Here is a 21,580-nt window from a genome sequence, read left to right on the forward strand (position 1 = left end):
AGAAACTCACTTAAAACACCTCTTCTAGGTTTATATTTCATATAATTTCTGTTTAGATATGCACCACTTCTTTCTCTTAACCATATGAAATTGAAATGCCAAACACAAAGAACTTGTCTATTAATATCCCAACAGATGCAAACTTAAAAATAATTTTTAAAAAAAGCAAACTACTACTACAGGCAATAGTAAAGATTTTTATTTCTTATTTAAACCATGCTGCATGTATACATATAATATCAATATATACAACTTGAACAAATACAATTTTTACATAAAATACAAAGAAAGTGTGGCTTTTGAAATTAATGTAACAAATGCACTGTACAACTCATAATTTTGGTCGGTATACAGTGTTATAATAATGCTACTGAAGTTATTAATGATTTAGACTACTGTGTAAGTTCAAAGGCACTAAGAAGATCTATGTTTTCTAGCATTTTAAGAACAAAGGATAACTAAAAAAGAAAACAGATGTATGCATTAAGAAATTGGGCAGATACTGGCGTGCTTAAATGTAAACTCTACCCATTCCTTAATTCACAGCCCTATAGAAAAGAGAGGGATTTCCTTAAGAATTATGGGGAAAAAAGTTTTTAAAAGACTAAAAAGAAACAAAACAAAAAAGTCCCCCCAAAGCCATAATCATACTTTTAATAACAATTTACAGATGAAGTAGCACCACCCCTTTACCCAAAGTAACTTTTTAAACTTGCTGCAAAAAAAATGTTTTCTTTTTTTCAGAAAGTAGGTATCACAGCTTGTCAAATGGATTTACTTGAGGGATAAAACATGCGCACAGACCTCTCTCCCTTAATCCTATACTTTTACAGAATCAAAACAAAAATAAGAAATACTATTTTGTATTTTAATATTCTAAGGATTAACGTATGTTAATTATAGGATTTTTCAAAGAACATACTATATAAATAACATTCCACCAAGGATCCTTTTAATAAATAAATACTACCTTTTAAATTAAAGGGAAAAGAGAATAACCATTTAATAACTTATTTTATATATGTCATTCAAAATCTACCTATTTCAAATAATGAGTAAGTTTGTCCATTTATTTCCTTTCATGAAATTAACACAAGAAGTTACAAAAAAGTCCACTTGTAGACCAAGACAGTAAAAATGGAAAGCACAGAGCTGCTATGACTGGAGCTAAATGAAGACCTCTAAAGTCAGTGTCCCGAGTTTTAATACAGCTATACAGGCCTCGCTCAAATATATAATTTTTGGTATTTCCAAAGAAGAATATTTAATGTTTATCTGGTATACTCAGTTCTAATGTAAATGCTTTTTTTAAAAGCTACTGCAGCAATCTTTTTTTTAAACTATGTTTTGATTTGTTATAGATTTCTTTTTGTAGGGTAGAATAGAAAAAAGAATCTAATATGCAGGTTTAAAATTTTCATAGTTTCAAAGTTTAATGCAAAAGTTATTCCTTTCCTATTAACTGAACTGTTAAAGGCCAGAAACATAATTTTCAAAAAGGATTATTCATCTTTTTTTCTACTGGTAAAATTAAGATCTTTTTTTCTACTGGTAAAATTAAGATTTTTCTAGAGTAATTACTAACAGTTAAATGTGTGTCTACAACTGCCAAGATATCCTGCTTACACAAATTACAAGACAAATTCACCTCAAGTCTTCACAGTATCTAGACAATGCCCCACAGAATAAAGTGATAAACTTCTCTTATAAACTACAAAGAAAATGCACCAATTAAAGGCAATTCTTATGACCTATAAAATATTCACCTTATACAGGACATTTACTACACCACCATTGGAATGTACTTTAAATGTATGGACACATTAGTACCAATTCTCAGGTAGACCATACTCACACTCACTTTATATACAGCTTTATAATTACAAATCAGTATATAACCTATTAAAATTACACTAATTTAATAAATATTAACTTATGAAGTCTCAAAACTTGCAACTGATATATTCCAGGGCTGATTACATAATTTTAAACTCATAAAAAGATTCGCTAAGTGGTTTAGGAGAAGCATAGTTTAAAAAAAATAAAATTTTGTAAGCTGCCCACAAAAGAACAATTTAACAGAAGAAATTTAAGGAAGAATATTTCCCTTTTACACAATATTAAAGACCAAAGTGTTTTAAAGGCAAATAATTAAAGGATACTTTTCTTACTTGGTTGGCTGTATTTTCTAGAAAATAAGAGACTCTTCCCAATTGGATAAAGAACAATTTCCATCAAACTTTAGAAATCAGATACAAGGAAAGTGATACATCCCTTAGTGACACTTCAAAGTGAATTTTAACAATCATATATATAGATGCAAAGACTAATGATCAGTACTTAGCTTCTTAACTTTCTGCAACTGTAACTCCTTTACATTTCATGTTTCAATAGAACATGAAACTACCAAAAAAAATGGTATTTTGACTAAAGTGGCAAAAAAGGTCAAGAGAGATCCAAATGAAACATACCTTCAGCTTCTGTTTTTAAAGCATTAATACTTCCAAAGACTGACTGTGGAATAGTAAAATTCTCTACAGATAGCCAGTAAGATCATTCATCTCACACTTAAAATGCAATGAGTGTTATAAAATTAGAGCATATTTAACAAGCCAAGTGGATGTTAACATTATGTCATATTTTAGATATGCAGCCCAAACATTCATGTATAATGGCACAACGAAGGACAACCACATCTACTAGTTTCTATGTGTAGAACAGAACACATAATATATTTTCTCTTGTGAAATTCTGGTCATCTAAATATACAGTAACTGGGTAAACCAGTAGATTTATGTATACATTTTTAAGTTGCAACGTTCTATAGTATTATCTGCTCCCCCAATTCTCTACACAGTATAAAGTAAGAAATAGCACAATTTAAACAATTACCGATTATACAATTTTAATGTTAAGAGTAATATAAGTATAGACTAAAAAGTTATGAGGCAAATTATTCTTTCCAGTCTTATTCCTTGATCTACAACTTCCATTATTTGGAATTACACAACCATCTGCAGTGTTTTAATGAAAGACTTTGTCGAAGCATAAGAATATCACTATACTTTTTATTGTAAGTCTTTAACATTACTGAAGTAAAGAATCAATTACAGTTTCAGGCTTTGCAGAACGCTTTCTGTTTAGAGAAGAGAAAAAGAAAACATGAATGCTTTTCTAAAAGACTGAAATGCAAACACTTAAGTAGCAGATAATACAGAGTGGTCACAGGCACCAGAAACAGACCCAGATGTGATGTGAGACTAAAGCCCACCTTTGCAGGCTGGGGAAGGCTGCCCAGAGCAAGAGCACTTAGGTGTTCTCCCTGCCCACCCAGAATGGCAAGGGATGAAGAGGGTAATTTCCAAATTTACACTAGGTAGCATGGCCTATACTGAGGCCAACTGAGGCCAAGAAAGTGCCATGCTTGCCAAATCTGAACCACTTGATTATTTCTTCTGGGGTATACTAAAGGTACAGGTTAATTCAGTGAAAACCACACGCAAATCATCTGAGGAAACATCATAATGTGTAAGAACCAATGGAACTGCTACATCAATGTACCACTTACTATAATTTTGCTCAGCACATGAAGCTACATAATTTTAATGAGGAATTATCACACTGAACATTATCATCTTCCATAATCAATAAAACCATTTATTGTGTATATTTACCTGTACTTAAGACTATCATTAGGATTTTCATAATATAGCAGGCTAATTCTAATACAAAGAGAGGCTGGATTTGGCTCATTTAATATTGATTTATGTACTTTTGCCTTTTTTTTATGGTTAAGCCAAAAAACTATATTATTTTAAAATGGGCATTCTGAAAACTGTACCCAATTACCAAATCCAAATATTTGTTTGTTTTAGGCCTCATATTTTAAGAAATAAAGTAAATAAAAACTGATAGATCTCATGTACCAATCTAGATTCCTGGCTTCTTAGAAACAGAAAGATCTAGAAACAAGGGACACTCTATTACCAGATCTAACTAGAAACAGAGCAGCAGTCACTTGCTTTAAACAGATCCTTCTTCAGTGTGCTCCAGTCCCCACTTCTGCTTACTTCAGTCCTATACTGAGGCCAACTGTCTTCCCATTTATCATCACACTCACATTGTTATTTTTATTACTAAGTGCAGAGTTAAGGAAAAAATATCTCCTTGAAAAGGGAAAAGACCTGTCCTAGAAGGACAGTTTCTTTGAACTGATTTGTTTCATTCATTCCATACTACATGGGTAAACTTCTGTTGGCATGTAACTTTTTAAACCTGTGGCACCTAAATGCTAAAGAATACAGGAATTTGTACTTTTAATATACTACTAATTCATCCTCCCCCAGGTTCAACTATCAGTGTTAGGTTATGTCCATGGGATATTTGAACCACAAAAATACTAAAACTATCAATCTCACCCTACTTGTAACTCAGAAGTCCAGATACTCAGAAATCCAGTAGGGAAAAGAGCTTATTAGCTTGTTATTAGTCATTTCACGAGCCCAAAGTATTACATTTTAAACAAGTTGAACAGTACATAATGTAGGGAAGGAAGAGAAGTAATAAGCTCTAACACGAGGTTCCCAAATACTAGTTTATATTATGATTTCCCTGGCCTTATCTCATGATACAAGTACACTATTAAGCAGTTAAAACCATGCCCAAAGAAAAAGAGAAAGATGGTCAAATAAATTAAGGTTCTTGGGAGCAATGTTTATGACAGAAAAACAAATCTTAATACAAACCTTTTAGGTATTTAACCAGGCAACTCAATTAGCATGACACTAGAAAAATCAGTCTAAGAATTAAGTCAACAGACGACTTTAGATGTATCTGAAAGAATGAAGTAAATTAAAAATAAATTCTATTACTAAGGGGGGGGGCTGAAGAAATTGGGATAACTTAATTTTTTAGCCAGATTTACTCAAATTATAACTACCTAAGTACTGAAACTTATATTAACATATCAACTGAAATATTTGTAAAAGTCAACTAAATTTCCTCTACTCAGAACATCTCAAAGCCTTTGTCTGATAGGATTCAAAGACAATCCTTACCGTCTCCCTGTTTTTGGTCTTGTTTTCCCCTTTGAAGTCCGTGGCCTTTCCAATTTCATTAAAGACTGTCGCAGGCTCTCCTCAGTATAGGCAAGATATACGTGAGAAAGGTCTACTTCAAAGGGCTAGGTGAAGGAAAGAAGTACAATGCACTCTTATAAGGAGAAATTAAATCGCATTTGGGGGGCAATTCTAAATACTGAATAAAACTCCATGAAAAAAGTCAGAGAAGACCAAATAAATATCTAAAGGTAGTTTATTCTACCGCCTTTTTTCTCAAACATTTTATACACATATACATACATACATACATACATATATATATATATATATATATTACACACACACACCAAGTATTGGTGAATAAGCCCCACAAGTTCCTTAGAAGTAATGAAAAATGTGTCATTTTCCTTAAAGCTGCTACTCCCACTTGTTGACTAGCTTTGAAAAGGAAAAACACATTCTAGTCTCTAACCATATTCCCATGACCTAGCAAGGCTATGAAGAGTGCTCCCAAGACTGATTCCAAGTCCCCCTCTGGTGTAAATGATAGCCCTGCTATAATAACCAAGGGTGAGCAGAAGTGTCCCAATAATCACCCCATCCTATAGCCTCTAGGCTAGATTCATTCATTTTTCAGCAGAGCTGTTGAATAGATTATCAAGATGAAGCATAATTTTGTGACCCACAGTCCTGTTAGGAAGTAACTAATTTTTAAAAATCATTCTTACATCTTTTTCTTTTTTATCAGCAACAGGAGTCTGCTTCCTCATGTTATTCCCTGTGTAGGCCACACATTTCTCAAAAAAAGAAAAAAAAAAGGGTGAGGATGAAGGGAAGAAAATTGTCTTAATTAGCAATACTGTGAACAAGGTAAATTACTATGAGAAATAATATTACACTCATAAAACCTGCTAGAACAGAAAGGGAGCCCAGTGGTTATTCAATTCCATGAAGCCCTAGCCTAGGGCACTTATACTAAACACTCTCTGTTCCAGCTAATTAGAAAACCATGTCATCCACCCTACTGCATTCTCCAGGTTCATACTCTGGACCATCTTTCTCTCCAAAGTGCCCAGCACAATTCTAACTCTAGGGGAAGTGCTCCCAAGTATTTCATGAAAGGATGAAGGTAATACTCACTAGCTGCCATTCTCCTATGTCTTCATTCCAGTGGACATAGTTTTCAATCATTTCCTTTTAAAAGAGTCAAAGACAGCCTACTTTTAACATTTAATAATAAAGAAAAAATTAATGGAATTTAAACCTCAGTAATATAAATGAAGTCCCAAAAGATTATATACTACTGGTACCCTTTTTAAAGATTTCTAAATATACACCTTTTAGAAATGTATATAAATACAATTGAGCTACAGAAAAATAAAAGGAGAGGGAGAAATCATTTGGTTTGAAGTACTATCATGATCTGAACCTAAGGTGATGAGTTCAATACAAAATAACCAATAAAGGGGCTCCCTGGTGGTGCAAGGGGTTAATTCACAGTATTATGAAGATATCTGCAGCCACTGCAGCACAGATTTTGATCCCCAGCCCCAGAGGTGATCCACAAGGCCCAGCAGACCACTCCTGTGGTGCCCGCTGCTTCCATCAACAGTGTATTTCAGTACATCTGCCTGTTCTGCTCCCCACTCTGTCTCTGGTGAATCCTCTTAACCACTGTACTTCTGGCCTGCATCCCAGCTTTATTTTTTTTTAATTAAAAAAAAAGTCAGTGTAGGCCATTCAAGGCTAAATAAGGAAAGTGTACCATGAACCAAAGATTAATTCTGTGTACATGAGAGGCAAAGGAAAAAAATAGTATGGCTTATTTTCACAAATTTCTTAAAACTATATAGACATTCAAAATAGATTTTTAAGAAGTTGGTATATTACAATTTATGAAAATAAGAAATTTTGGATAAGAGGTTGAGATTTTTAAAATATACTACTAACAACTAGCATCCGCTGATGATGGACGGTGGTGGTGACTGCATGATGTAGTACATGCACCTTATTCTGCTATATAAACACTCAAGTTAAGTTTCATGTTGTATATTTTAATATGCATGCCTGAATAAGCTGAAAGAAAAATGTCAGCACAGAGGTTCTGCTCTAGTTTGGATACTTAAAGGATAAAATGTTCAATGAATGAACAAAATCTGTCCCTTGACTCTGACTGTAATTACAAAAAACTTAGTTCCTCCAAAGAGCTAAGGCACCACGATTTAGATGCTCAAAGAATTATGAATTAAATTGAAGTGAAATGTGATAGCTTTAATTCAAGAAAATTTTATAATCAATACTAAAAAATTTACTAGCCACCAGTTAAATTAAAAGTTGTATTTCTCTATTTCTTAACCCCAGCCAACAGACCTCACATATATGCTACTGATACCACCCTCTTACCTGATAATCCTGCGGAATAAAGTTATCAATAATAAGCATCTGAAGTCTAAGCTCCCGACTAAGCTGCCGAATATTCTCCAGTAGCCCTTCAATCTCCCTCTGATGTTCTTGTTGGAGATCAGCCATCTACAGGAAAATATTAAGGACAAGCCAAGATTTTGAGTACAGAACAGTTCCATGTGATATGGAGCACTGGTCTAAGAAACCTTGAGAGTGCTTACCCAGTTCTTTCACAAAAGTAATGAACAAAATGACACTTACTGTCCCACAATATTAGGTAAGATTGGGAATAAACACTGTAGCTAAGTAGCTAAAATTTTAAATTGCACATAAAGGAGAAATAATTTATTTAAAACTATAAGCATACACATAAGTCCTCTAGGATTATAAATAATACCTAATCAAACAGACTTTAAAATTTTTCAGAACTACCTTTTTCAGTAAGCAGTTTCTAAGAGACCAACCTCTGACTTTGCAGCCATCAACATAGTCCAAACTTTCTTTAATTTCTTGGTCTTTCCTTGTGCTTCCTCTTGCAAACTAGTATATTTTTCTTCAATATCCAAGCGTTCTTGCTATGACCAAAAAAAACAACAACAACAACAAAAAAACTTCAGGACTACTTTCTTTATTAAATCACAAATTTGATCTAGCATATGACAATTGTTTATTAGCAAGTTCAGTTGGCCCTGGAACAGCAGTGTCTGAGCCAAGCAAGCCTACTCACACACAGGTGTGTTTCCCTCTTCTTCACCTCAGCATGAAGATGATGAGGACAAAGACCTTTATGAAACTACATTCATGATCTTCTCTAACATTTTCTTTCCCTAGCTAACTTTTTGCAAGAATACAGCAAATAAAATATATACAATATATTGGTACTCTTATCACTAATGCTTCTGGTCAACAGCAAGCTATTAATACTTAAGTTAGAGTGAAAGTTCAAGTTCAACATGATTTTTTGATTGCATGGGGGCTGGTCTTCCTAACCTCCATGTTATTCAAGGGCCAACTTTCAAATAGCCACAATTATGCTTTACATTTTCACTAAGATTACTGATAATTCACTTTTTCTAGAAAAATTAGGTTCTTGGCAAAGCATGAACCGAAACACTCACATTACCTCTTTTTCCTCAAGTTCTCTGCGAAGCTGTTCTGCTCTCTTCCTCCTTTCTTCCAATTCCATATTAGACTCTTCAAGAAGTTTTTCTTGTTCCTCAGCTTTCGCCAACAAATCAACACCACCAACAATTACCTTCTTCTCCAATGCAGATAATTTCTCTAGCAAAGTCTGATGCTCCTGTCTGTTGATTAAAATAACACTATAATTAGTTGCTGTTCTACAATTGTTTCACAAAATTTAACAAGAATTTGACATACTTTTCCCAAATCTAAATGTAACAATGTTAACATCTCTATCAAATTATACCGCTATGTAGTATTAATTTTTTATTGAATCTGTAACTTAACTAAAACTCATTGATATTCCCCTGAAAGGGAGAAGAAATAATCAAAATGTAATTTTTAGAAATATGCAACATATGGGCTCTCCCTGTTGGCACAATGGTCTAAAGCACAGCACTGCGAAACTACCCATAGCCACCACGGCTACACTGTGTTTGATTCCCATCTGGGATGGTGACCCACATGGCTCGGCAGACCTCTCCTGTCCCACTTGCTGCTCACCTCAACAGTGTACTTCGTCCATCTGCCTGTTCTGCTCCCCACTCTGTCTCTGGTGAATCCTCTCATCACCCCTGTACCTCTGGCCTGTACCCCAGTTCCGTATGCACAAATAAACGTTAAAAAAAAAAAAAGGAACACACCACATACACTGAACATTTCCATCCAAGAGAGCTACACTGAAGTAGAAAATCAAGTGTTTAATTATTATTCAATATTTTTACTTTCACATCCTATAAAAATACTAGAAATTTAAATCATGACGCCATCCCAAAAATACTTACTGGGCCTTAAGAAGATCTTTTTCCCGTTTCTCTAATTCAGCTCTAGCCTTGTTCCTTTCTTCTTCTTCCATGTCAAGTTTTGTTTCAAGTGCTTTTCTCTCCTCATCAATTTTTGCTTGCATTTCCACCATCTTATCTGGGGAAACTTTCTTTTTACCTATTTGAGTCATTTAATTACAACAAGCACACCAGAGTCAACATTTCTACTTGTGTAAGTTAAATTCAATACATAAGATACATCCTTAGTGGAAAAAAAAAAAAATCAACACTTTTAAGAAAATCAAATCATACATTACATTTCTATTTACTGTATTTATAAAAAGAACTTTTTAGCTAGTTGCTAAATTCAAACATTATCCAACTGTCAATAACTAAACAAAAGTAAAAGAAAAGCAAAAGAGATGAGCAGCAACAAAAGATTAACAGGAAAGCCAAATAAATTAAAAGGCAAGAAAACCTGTGTGCACTCACAGAGCATATGTGGTCCAAAAAGCAGTATGATTATTTATGCTTTTTTGATATTTGGGGTATAAATTCAAGTGATTTCTCAAAGTGCCCCCCAAAATATATACAGGTAAAAATGTCAGGCAGAATTTATACCAAGTAGTTTTTAATAGATATTTTCAGAGTTTTTCTAAACTCTTTAACAGAATTACTTGTGTTTCCACAGTATATTTTAAGGGAAGAAATTCCATGCTGACTTTATAATAGTTACATAGTAATTAATCAGGCAGTTTATAGCTGCTGAGCTGTTGTCACATGTCATAACTTATAGAACAACTAAAATAGCTTATAATTAGATCACACTCAGCATCCTACATCTCTTTATGTCAGATTAAACATGCCAGTGTCAAACCTACATGGAAATACTATCAAATAATATTGCTGGAAATTCGGCTGCTGATTATTTTGGTTCTAACAGCTAGTAGGGCTTTATGTATCTATAACAACTCAATAAAATAATTTTAAAATCACAAAATTGAAATGAAAAATCAAAGAGTGAAAATAAATTCTAGCTCATTTAACTGTTTATGAAACTGAATCAAAAGTAATTCATTTCTGGTAATTCAAATTCTTTGAAACATACTTTCAGAGAAATGATCAAACTTTTTGTAGAATTGGTCTGAAGCTCTCCTCTAAGTTTATCTTTCTTATTAACTTCCTTCCCAAAGGACCATGGAAGACTACAAATCAGAAGTATTCATAAATTGTTAATGTCTTCACCCAAAAGTTAACCTCTCCTGCTAACAAGGAAAGAGAACCAAATAATGATTGTGCTGGAGATATAGATCTTGAGTTTATTCTTTCAGGAACCATGAGGAAAAGAATCATTTATAGCCTTTAATTTTTTAGGGTAAAATTCTATTTTAAAAAAGAAGGCTTAAAATACATCATCCTTCATTTCTGGAGAAATAGCCCAAAGCAACTAAAGCCACAAAACAAATAAGTTAAATAAAAGAGTAAATAAAGCACTGATCCAAATTCATGCTTTGGTGTGGTGTGATTCATTGCATTCCAAAAGTCAGGATTTAGACCTGATCACATTGGTTTTTCTGGCACAAGCACCTGTATTGAATGTTCAAAATTACACTGCTAAAAAATAATTTACAAAAGAATTCAACTCCTATTCTTAGTGAATTCCCTGGAAGGATTTCTTATCGGTTATATTGTTTCCTAGAAAAAAGAGGGGGGAACTATATGTTCAGGTATAAAGTGAGTGCATGCATTTTAAAAAATTTCAACTCTCTTTCCATCTCAAATATTTAGAGGGAAAAAACGGGACATATGTTAAGACAAAAAAAAAAAAACACAACAAAAAGGTGTCAGTATAGAGGAAATGATGTGATCAACATACGTACACTAACTTTAGGCTTCTGTATTCTATTGTTTTGTTAACAGAAACATAGTTTCCAAATCTTTCAACTGGCAGTGAAATAAAAAGATTACATATACATTAATACAAAAGCCTGTATCTATTAATGAATTACTATTATGACTGAATTGCACTCATTCAAAACCATTCAGGCAATATTTTGATGCTTTAGCAGCATAAGTTTTGTGCTCGTGTGATATTTTTATAAAGATAATCATGCATATATAGCTAGTTTCAGTTTCAAAAGCATAATATTTAAATAACATATTATTCTTGCCAGAATTATTGTAATAATTATGTTCTCTCCAAATCATACATTAAGCTAAATGTATGTGCCAACCCTCCTAACAAGGTATTTAAAAATGTGACATCACTACAATCACCTCTAACACTAAATCTAACAAAACAAAAAATCCTAATAATAGGATTTTTTTTTTTATGGAAGATATAAATTTCATTTTATTTATTTTTTTTTAATAATAGGATTTTTATATGGTAGTATTCAGCAAAAATTTAATATAAATCTTTAAAAAATTTATGTCACAGAGTAATTAACTAAGTTTACCAAGAGTAGTAATGTTTTTATAATGGTCCTTTGTAATATGTGCTAACCAAAACAGTATATTTTGGCAAGAGAAAGTTAAAGAGGGGAATTTTAGCTAAATGTTAATTTCATTTTCATTTCATGAACACATAAAGGCACAAGAAACAACTTCGCTTTAAAAAAAAAAATACACTTGAATTTGAAGTCATTTATATTTGCACTTCCAAAATTTGGCTTACTGGGCTTTAGAATTTAGGAAAAAAAGCTTTAAAAAAAAATAAAGAGGATTTTTTTTTTGATACAAGACAGATACTTACCTTGTAAAAAAAAATTCTGAATTAAAAAAATTTAATATAGTTAAATAACAAAGTTGTTTAACTTAAATAACTGTACCACATGGAGTGCAAATCAATCACACCAACCTGCTTGATCTTTCAATAAGGAAGTAGTAAGCAAATCGTAGACAGGAAGCATATGCACAGAGATGAGGAGGAAAAAGAAAACCATTATTTCTTTTGTAAAACAAAGAAAAATGTATAATAGCACTCACTTATAGTATAAGTGTAGAAATAATTATCAAAACTGAAATTGAGCAATTTTATACAAAGAGGAAGGCATATTCAACACAAAGATGTAATTTATGCAAGAATAAGATTTAGTCTAAGATTTCAGTTCAAAACAATCTCCATTGTTCACAATGACTCCCAAATTTGTGCAATTTAACAATTCAGCACCATGTGGTTATACTAACAGAAGACATGAAATTGGGAACCCAATAGAACCTTGGAAATAATCTAAATAGGCAAAACAGAAAGGTAAGCTATTTTTAAAATTTATAAATTAAAAACAGCAAAACCTACATTGTTCAAATTTTCAAATTTTCCCAATTCAGTATTGTTCTAATATAAAAATCCATTAAAGGGTTCCCCCCTTCAAGAAAAGTCAACACAAAACCTCAACCAGGGCCCACCCTGGTGGTGCAAGGGTTAAGGCACAGGACTAGGAAGCAGTCGGAAGCCCTGAACCCCTGAACCCCTGCAGGGAGGTGGCCAGGAGGCACTTGCCAGACCTCTCCACTCCAGCCCACTGGTCCCTTCAGCAGTATTTGTGAATCCTCTCACCCCCTGCACCTCAGGTCTGGTCCCCAGTCCTTGTATGCATAAATATATAAATCTTTAAAAACAAAAACCTCAACCAACAAAACAAACATACAATAGTAATTTTTAGCGATTATTTGATTAACAAAGAATTTTTAAATAAATAGTTTTTAAATCTGCAAGTTTTCCCAATATATTTGGCTTCTCATGTAAGTAATTTTTAGAAGGAAAAAAGTTTACTGCATAAATTAAAATACATCTGTATAACAACAAACTTGTACTGACCCACCTATTAGTAGATTGTTAAGGGTAATTAAACAATGATTCTGTAGAAGTAAATCACCAATTGATGAGTCAAACAAAGGATACATTAAAGGCTACTGGTAGGTTTAAAAGGGGAATCACATACGAGTTACACACAGCAACCCTGGAGGGGACAACATCTTTCCATTTCACCAACACACTCATCACACAACAATTTATGTGCCAGTTATACAAATCAGATAAACTGACTGAATTTAACAAAATTACAGCTATTCTGACAACATGCTTTCATGTAACTACTCTTTAAGAATTAAGTTTTCAAAACAGAAAATCAACTATAATACCTCCGACTCAGTCTTATTCCACAATTTGTAATACAAAATAATACCTTTAGAAAGTTTTTAAAACAATTTTATGTATAAGTTTTTTTGACATTAATATTTTGATAAAAATGTAAGAATTGATAAGAGAAAAACAATTCCTATGATTCTTGATCTTCTTTTTTTAGAAAGCTAAAAGCTAAAGAAAAATAACCAATTGTTTTGTTATTAGTTTTGGAGATGGTAAGTATTTAGATAATGCTTTAAAAGACAGTAAGCTGCGAACTAGTACAAGAGACCATCAATTCCCTTTTCTTCTGAAAATAAAATAAAATTTACAATACTTTCAACTTAAATTAAGGTTTAAGAAGAAGCCGTTAAGTTTGAAACAAGTCTAGATAGATTCTACATTAAAAACTTTCTTGGAATCTGAGCTCTTAATCATGACCCTAGAGAATTTCTCAAAATCATCAGGCAATTTAGAAATAGGGATAAACACCCATTTGAAATAAAATACTACTAAAGTTATCTTTACTTGCTTCAAACTTTACATTTTTGTTTATTTGGAAGCTGTCAATCTCAAACTATCCCTAAGAATAGGACACCAACGTATAAGGTCTTTCCAATTTTAAGACATATTATAACAGGCACTGGTATGCTTCCTAATAAAATGTCTAACTTTGGAAATTCAGGACTAGTTATTATGAGTCTCTTATATTGAATAGAATTAGAAATTTATCATGAAGCAAAAAGAAACCATAAATTATTCTTTTATACAGCTTACTAGCTCTCTTTACATTATCTCAATTGCAAAAGCATGAATCTCTCTTCCATTGTCTGAAACAATAGCATAAGCATGTTATAACAATTAGGTTTAACTGGAAGCAATGAAGGGGGAGGATGGGAATAATCACATGCTTTATTCTACTAAAAAAATTCAACATGTATTGTTTAATTATGGAAAGGAAGCGGTGCAGCAATTCTCAAATGAAGCCCATGAGTTATGAAAAAGCAAAAGCTCTGTTAGAGAATTTAAGAGCTACCACTCACTAGGCAAGAACTTATCCAGAGGTTTCTCTATGACAGAACATGTGGAGTCTGAACTACTGCTGCTGCTACTGCCTGGAAGACAAAGAAATGAGCCCAACGGGAACCAAGGAGGAAACAAGAAAAATGAACACATACACAGAGAAAATTCAGTTCCAGAGCAAGTTTTAAAGGATAACTAAGTTTTGTAGTAAAGAACCAAAACTTCCTTTCCTTTAAAACCAGTCTTCATAGTCCATGCAATATTCTTTTTTACAACATTATACATGGAAATTAGAAACTGTAACCCTTTAAAAATCTATTGTGGGCAAACCCCACTATTACATAAAACTTCAGAAGACTAAAGTAAGAATAAAAAGTAAAGTCATTTGGTGACAGTAAAGCCTATTTAAGCTATTTGGGTTGCTAAGTTAAAGGGAACTGAATTTTAAAATTTAAAGTCAGGCACAATTAAAATAACTGGACTGATGTATCACCATTCATTATAGGCAGACTAGTTTGTTCCCAATGTCACTAGTGTCCTCTAATACATCAACCTAGCTGATGAAATTATGTATGTTTAAATTTTCATGGTAAAACTTGGAAAGGTTCACTGAATGTTTTAGAGTATTTAATCCTGGAAGTAAGGTATTTTACATATTAAGCAGTGGCATTTTTTCTATTTAAAATTTTGGTTTTAATGAATCTGGTATCAACTTTCAATGGTTTACTCTGAAAGACGAGGTATAGACACAAAACCACTTCTCTAAGACCGGGGTTTACAAACATTTTGTATAAAAAGACAGAAAGTAAGTGCTTTAGGCTTTGTGGCCCGAGCAGTCTCAAGTGCAAGCAGCCACTGACCACATGCATATAAATGAGCACGGCTATTTAATGTGATGTTACTTACAAAACGAGGCGGTGGCCTAGATTTGGCCAGTAGACCATATTTTGCCAACTCTTGCTCTAATAACGCTTTTCCTGTCTTTTTAAGTTATAGAATCTTTGTAAGTTTTAAATCTAAGGCTTCTGACCAATCACTTACAAGTTTATTTCCAACAAAATCATTTTATTGAAACAAGCAAAATATGCATCAGCTTGAAAAAAATGATCTACGTTAATGGAAGAGAGTTCTGAAAAAAATAAACATTTAGGGTAAGAGTCTTGAAATATAAGCCATTATAATGTGTCTGTCTCTTTTGCATGTTATTTGTATCTTAAATTCACAATGCCCTAAACAGGGTAAGAATGAGAGATTATATAGATTAAGAAAGTAAATTAAAAACTAAACCCCTCATGCAATTTTATTTAAAAATTAAATGACTTTTAAAGCCTAATCATGCTTGAAAAAAAAGTCTTATTTCCCTTAAAAATTTAGGTTCTTAACATAGATGAAATTCCACATAAGTTAAAACACTACATGAAATTTTAAAATGTACACCAACTATCATACATTGTTAATACTAAATTTTCAAAAATAGGACATACAGTTATAAATAGGACATCAATATAGGAGAAAAAATGCAAATTAAACTTATATGGCATACTTCCTCTGTTCAAATTGCTAGCACAACTAAAAATGGAAAAATAAAAGGCATGCGTCAACTCCTTCAGGAATGTATCACTGAGGCAGAAAATCCAGTTAATTTCTAGAACACTAAAAAGAGCTTACCCCTTCTTTTCTTCCTTTTCTCTCCATCTTCTCCAACCTCACCCTCTTCATCATCATCTTCCTCTGACCCACTGATATCTGAGCCTGATATTTCTTCCCCTTGAAAAGAAATTTGATACAATGTTTTTATTCTGTACCAGATAATCAGCTAATAAGGAAATGTCTTAACATGTCAAATGTTTTTATTAGTAGCAAACAGACCCTATTTTAATATTCCTAGTCGGCATATGAGATTTCCAACCTTAAAAAGTAATCATGATACCTGGAGGCTTTCTTTTTAAGTTCCTAAAGGGCAGTTAAATTTTGATCCACTTAAAATTTCAAATGAGGGCCCTCCCTGGTGGCGCAGTGATTTCAAAGGAGGGCAATCGCTGGTGGCACAGTGGGTTAGGATGCAGCACTGCAAGCTGGCTGCAGCCACTTCAGTGCAAGTTCAATCCCCACCCCGGACATGCCAGCTGCTCCCCTCTGCAGTGTATTTCATCAATCTGCCTAATCTGCCCCCCACTCTGTCTCTGGTGAATCCTTTCAATGTCCCTGCACCTCTGGCCTATATCCCAGTTCTGTATGCATACATAAATAAATCTTTAAAAGAAAATAGTTAGAATGGCAAACTTTAAGATAGGTATATTTACCAAAATAAAAAATGTGAAAAAGTCAGCAAAATAAATAAACTCACCATTAACATATCTATGAAATATCAAATCTTCAAAACATGCTGACTATAAATACCACCTAGTGGTCGCAGTTAAAATACCAGATCTGATAATCTAAGAGACAGTTCAATTACTGCTTTCCCTCAATACCCTTACTCAAATCCACTGAACAGGACCTTCCCGATGTTTGTCATGCTGACATCAAATGTGATTTCATATTATCTGACCAGTTTCCCAAGGACTGAAAAGAGGCTATTTTAAAGACCTATTATTTTGCAAAAGAGTCTTTATGCCAATCAGAAAGGATCTGTTCTTAGTTTGAAGGTGGGAGGAGTCATGAGCACTTCATGATGGTTAGTATCTCACCCTCATGAACAAGGTTTTCAAACATCATCTTGTTAGACTAGATTATCCAAGATAGAAAGTAATTTTCAAATTTAAGTATGACAGCTTATTTACAAGATCTTTAAGGAACTTATTTTATTTACAGTAAACTTGAATAACCTTGACTTCCTGATAGATTTCTTCAAACACTGAATTTGATATGTATCAAAGAGAAGTCTGATAATTTTCACATACATACACATATGGTAGAACTTGGTCTTATACAAAGACAAGTAAAAATTACTTTATGAGGCCCTCCCTGGTGGCGCAGCGGGTTAAAGCACTGCACTAAGAAGCTGAAACCACTTCCGCATGAGTTCGATTCCCGCCTGCCCCGGAGGTGACCACATGGTGTGGCAGACCTCTCCTGACCCGCCCGCTGCTCCCCTCAACAGTGTACTTCGTCGATCTGCCTGTTCTGCTCCCCACTCTGTCTCTGGTGAAGTCTTTCGCCGCCCCTGAGTCTCTGGCCTGTACCCCACTTCTGTATGCACAAATAAATAAATCTTAAAAAAAAAAAATTACTTTATGAATGGTCATAAAATTTACAGCATGGGAACTGACCTGCAAGTTCAAATTAAGTGATTTTTGTAATCACTTATAAAAATATTACATAATTTTACTTGATTTTTTAATATGAAAATGCTAAAGCATGTGTCAAGGTACTTTGCAGAAATATGCCTTTACATATCAATGTTAGAGTTGCACAGAATTCTGAATAGGTGTTTTTATCAGAACATACAATGACTAAGAAACCTATCTTAAGCCAATGTAATGATGAAAAGTTTGAGAAAAGTTACCTTCTTCAAGTTTTTTTTTCAGTTCTTCTATTTCTTTCTGAAACTGACGAAGCAAAGCATCTTTTGGATCTTCATTAATTCTAGCCTTATTTTTAATATTCTTAGCCCGGTTGGCATAACGTAATGTACTGATAGTTTCATCATAATTGTAATCTGCTGGCCCAATATTTGCACACTATTGAATTAGGAATAAAATATAGATATTACACTTGACAAAGGAAACAATACCAACATTATTATTATATCAAAAAGAATTTCTGAATCATATTTACATTCTGGCCTTTTTGAAAAAGAAAGCATCAAGCACACAGATTTCTAATCAATATTATGGGCTAGTATACAAGGTATGCTAAAAAAAAGAATAATTACAAATCAAAGAAATAAAACTTTCAATAGTTTTCAAAATGCTATGCATACTAATTATTGGCATGAACAGGAATCTTTAATTTGCCTGATGATAACCATACCATCAATTAAATCTTACCATCATGGTTTTTGAATTTCCGCCTAAGGAATCCTGAAGAAGACGAGTCAATTTAGAGTTACGATAAGGTACGTGAGTGCTCTTTCCGTCAACCAAAGCAGAGATTACATTACCAAGGGTGGAAAGGGAAAGATTGATTTTCGTAGCTTCCTTTAGGCGCTGTCCTGTAGCTCCAGTTTTTGCTTGTCTTTCTGAGCCCTAACAATAGAGACAGAAATTAAGCTAAAATAAAAAAAAAGTGAAGAACAGCCTTCTCAAAGTATAAGAAAAGTAATTAAATGGTAAAAACAGCTGATGTGGTACCAGGAGTTCACCTCAAGGTAACACAGGCAGCGTGGAAGTAGCTAGATGTGGAGGTGAAAAAGGACAGCTAGAAAAATTCCGCAATAAAAAAACACAGACAAAAGTGAACAACTTTGAAACAATGAGAAGTCAAACATCTTCACTTGAATTTTTATTCATTTATAAAAGTCACAAGAGTTATTCCTTAAGTAGTATCACATTACTTACAGCAAGATCAACAAGATGAAGTTTCCCCATTCTGACATGCATGTTACCATCAACTCCTTTTTCACTGCACTCTATAGTGATTGTAAAGATGGCATGGGAACGAGAACTATGTTCATTCATATTAGTTGCACCAACAGAACCTTGAATAAAGGAAATTTTTCTTAAGTATAACAACAGGGAATCCTTAAAAAATAATAAAATATCCAGAATGGTTAAAATACATAATCCATCACAACTTAAAGCCAGAGTATGGCTAACCCATAAAAGCATAAAGCAATTACTAGCAATTTATCTAACAGCTTATGTTGACAACAAAAAATTTATGTTTCTCATATCAGGGATAATTTCCTAGAACAAAAATATTTAATCTTAAGTAATGCTTAAGTATTATTGACTAAAAAATAATTTACAGGAAAATATAAAAAATAATTTGAAAAATTATCACTAATTCAAGTGTTTCTATAAAGTGTTATGTCTGGGCACTCTGAACCACAGAGCATTTGCACGTAAGCCTGAGGTGACACAAAGACACTCAGTGCAGCCCTGTTCACAATAGCAGATCAGAAAAACCAATAGGAGTGGTTAATCAATGATAGAATAGTCGACTATGAATTACTACAGTCTTCTAAAAAAAAAAAGATCTGAATGACCATGGAAAGAGTTATAGCAGAATACATAATGATCCCATTTTTGTAAAACAAAAACATCCATTCAAAATACAAGTACTTATGGGCCCTCCCTGGTGATGCAATGGGTTAAAGTGCAGCACTATGAGAATATCCACAGCCACTGCACCAAGAGTTCAATCCCTGGCCAGGGAGGTGACCTACATGGTGTGGCAGACCTCTCCTGACCTGCCCACTGCTCCCCTCAGCAGTGTATTTCACATCTGCTTGTTCTACTCCACACTGTCCCTGAGTAATCCTCTTACACCTCTGGGCTACACCCCAGTTCTTGTATGCATAGATTAAAAAAAAAAAAACTTTAAAATACATATATATATATCAGTACTTGTACAGAAATATTTTACATAAATACACTGTGTCAACAAAGTCTTCCTCGCTTTTACAATACGCAAGCATTGGATCTTTCTTGGATTGGAAATTTCTAAGCACTTTAAAAAACATTTTGTTAATTTTACTGTATGCCAACATTACTCTCTACTGTATATTCATGGAGAACTCCATGCAAGTTTTGATTTTAGAATATTCTTTACTGGCACATAACTATATAAAAAAGTCAGATAACCAAAATGTAAATTATATGGACAAAGAAAAGCCTGATTAAATAAAAAAAAGAAAGAAACTGCAAAGATTTATTACTCCATACTGTATCATTCATTCTTTTTAAAACCAAATTTTGAATTTACGAATTTTTCCAAAAATATAAAAAACTATTAAGTCAGACAACACTTCAAATCATCTGATCACTAGTGACATTATGTGTGTTTCCATGGAGTATTATGTCTAATTTTATCATCTGTATCTTTTCCACTTACCCTATGTATATTTCCATGTAAAAACAACTTGAAACTTCTACCAATACTAGTTTTACTTTTCATATACTGACAAATATCTAGGAGTTTCCCCCCCCCATTTTAGGTACTTATAAGGAAAACAAATATGAGCATCTTTAAACAGGTATCTCATTTTTTTCTTTAGGAGTTTTACTACCATTTATTTATTATCATTAGGATGTACCTTCCGAACTAAAATTACTAGAACAAAGGGTAACACTAGTTTTACATCTATGTTCTTCCAATTTGGAGTAGAAGAGAATATGTTAATTTTAAAAAATCATGGAACAGTTTAGTGTGATTGCTTTTACAATATAAAACTATTTCTGGATATGAAAACAAATGCTGCTACAAGTGACTAACACAGAACTTCACAATTCTTAGAACAGTGTGCAACATTCAAGCAAACTCTTTGTTCCAATCTATTTACACATCACAAAACGGATAACAAAAAAACCTCCAGTTTTAATGTTTGCCAAATATTTACAGACTCATGTATATATAATATTTACTACAGTATTGCTGGTAATAGAAAAATTGAAAACTCATTAAGTCTATTAATAAATGATCGGGTCAATAAATAATGTCAGTCATACAATGAAATGCTATATTGTTAATTTTAAATGCCTTTCTATGTCCTAGTGGGTGCTAGTGTAAAGAGATCTCCAAGAAAATATTAACTGAATAGAGTATTATTATCTGACCCATAAAGAAGGTACGTACTCTCCGTAAAACACACACTTGAGCACACACAAACTCTATCAAAAAGAGCACAGAAGAAAGGACTAGAAATGGACACCAGAAAAAGCAACCAGGTAACAGACAAAAGGGTAAGATAGAGACTTGGTTCTCAATGCACACTTGTGTTTTGAATTTGTTTACCATGTTTGGATGATCTATTCAAAAAGGTAACTTTTCAAAAAGTTGTTTATGGTTTCAAAGGCAACACTGCACTGTAGAAATATTAATTAATTTACAATGATAGGCCCTCCCTGGTGGCGCAG

The 21,580-nt window shown here is 33.1% G+C and overlaps 1 protein-coding gene across 5 annotated transcripts in view; it reads right to left on the minus strand.

The window, feature by feature from the left end:
• Nucleotides 1-429: 429 nt before the first annotated feature.
• The window catches only part of KIF3A (kinesin family member 3A), a 45,388-nt gene continuing 24,237 nt past the window's right edge, over nucleotides 430-21,580 (minus strand). The window contains exons 6-19 of one of the 5 annotated variants that reach the window (XM_004686707.2): nucleotides 19,061-19,200; nucleotides 18,551-18,748; nucleotides 18,067-18,241; nucleotides 16,227-16,325; nucleotides 14,579-14,650; nucleotides 12,270-12,278; nucleotides 9,431-9,587; nucleotides 8,587-8,767; nucleotides 7,928-8,038; nucleotides 7,464-7,589; nucleotides 6,201-6,254; nucleotides 5,789-5,857; nucleotides 5,058-5,182; nucleotides 430-3,136 (exon numbers count right to left, since the gene is read on the minus strand). In XM_004686707.2, coding sequence (XP_004686764.1) covers nucleotides 3,088-3,136; nucleotides 5,058-5,182; nucleotides 5,789-5,857; nucleotides 6,201-6,254; nucleotides 7,464-7,589; nucleotides 7,928-8,038; nucleotides 8,587-8,767; nucleotides 9,431-9,587; nucleotides 12,270-12,278; nucleotides 14,579-14,650; nucleotides 16,227-16,325; nucleotides 18,067-18,241; nucleotides 18,551-18,748; nucleotides 19,061-19,200 — 1,565 coding nt within the window. In that variant the 3' untranslated portion in view covers nucleotides 430-3,087. Of the gene's footprint in view, nucleotides 3,137-3,779; nucleotides 4,834-5,057; nucleotides 5,183-5,788; nucleotides 5,858-6,200; nucleotides 6,255-7,463; nucleotides 7,590-7,927; nucleotides 8,039-8,586; nucleotides 8,768-9,430; nucleotides 9,588-12,269; nucleotides 12,279-14,578; nucleotides 14,651-16,226; nucleotides 16,326-18,066; nucleotides 18,242-18,550; nucleotides 18,749-19,060; nucleotides 19,201-21,580 lie in introns of those variants that run through there. The other 4 variants (XM_012727953.1, XM_004686708.2, XM_012727952.1 and 1 more) reach the window with 4 other exon arrangements.

This window comes from Condylura cristata, unplaced genomic scaffold (assembly GCF_000260355.1).
Source record: "Condylura cristata isolate star-nosed mole 26May11 unplaced genomic scaffold, ConCri1.0 scaffold00021, whole genome shotgun sequence".
Taxonomy (NCBI): domain Eukaryota; kingdom Metazoa; phylum Chordata; class Mammalia; order Eulipotyphla; family Talpidae; genus Condylura; species Condylura cristata.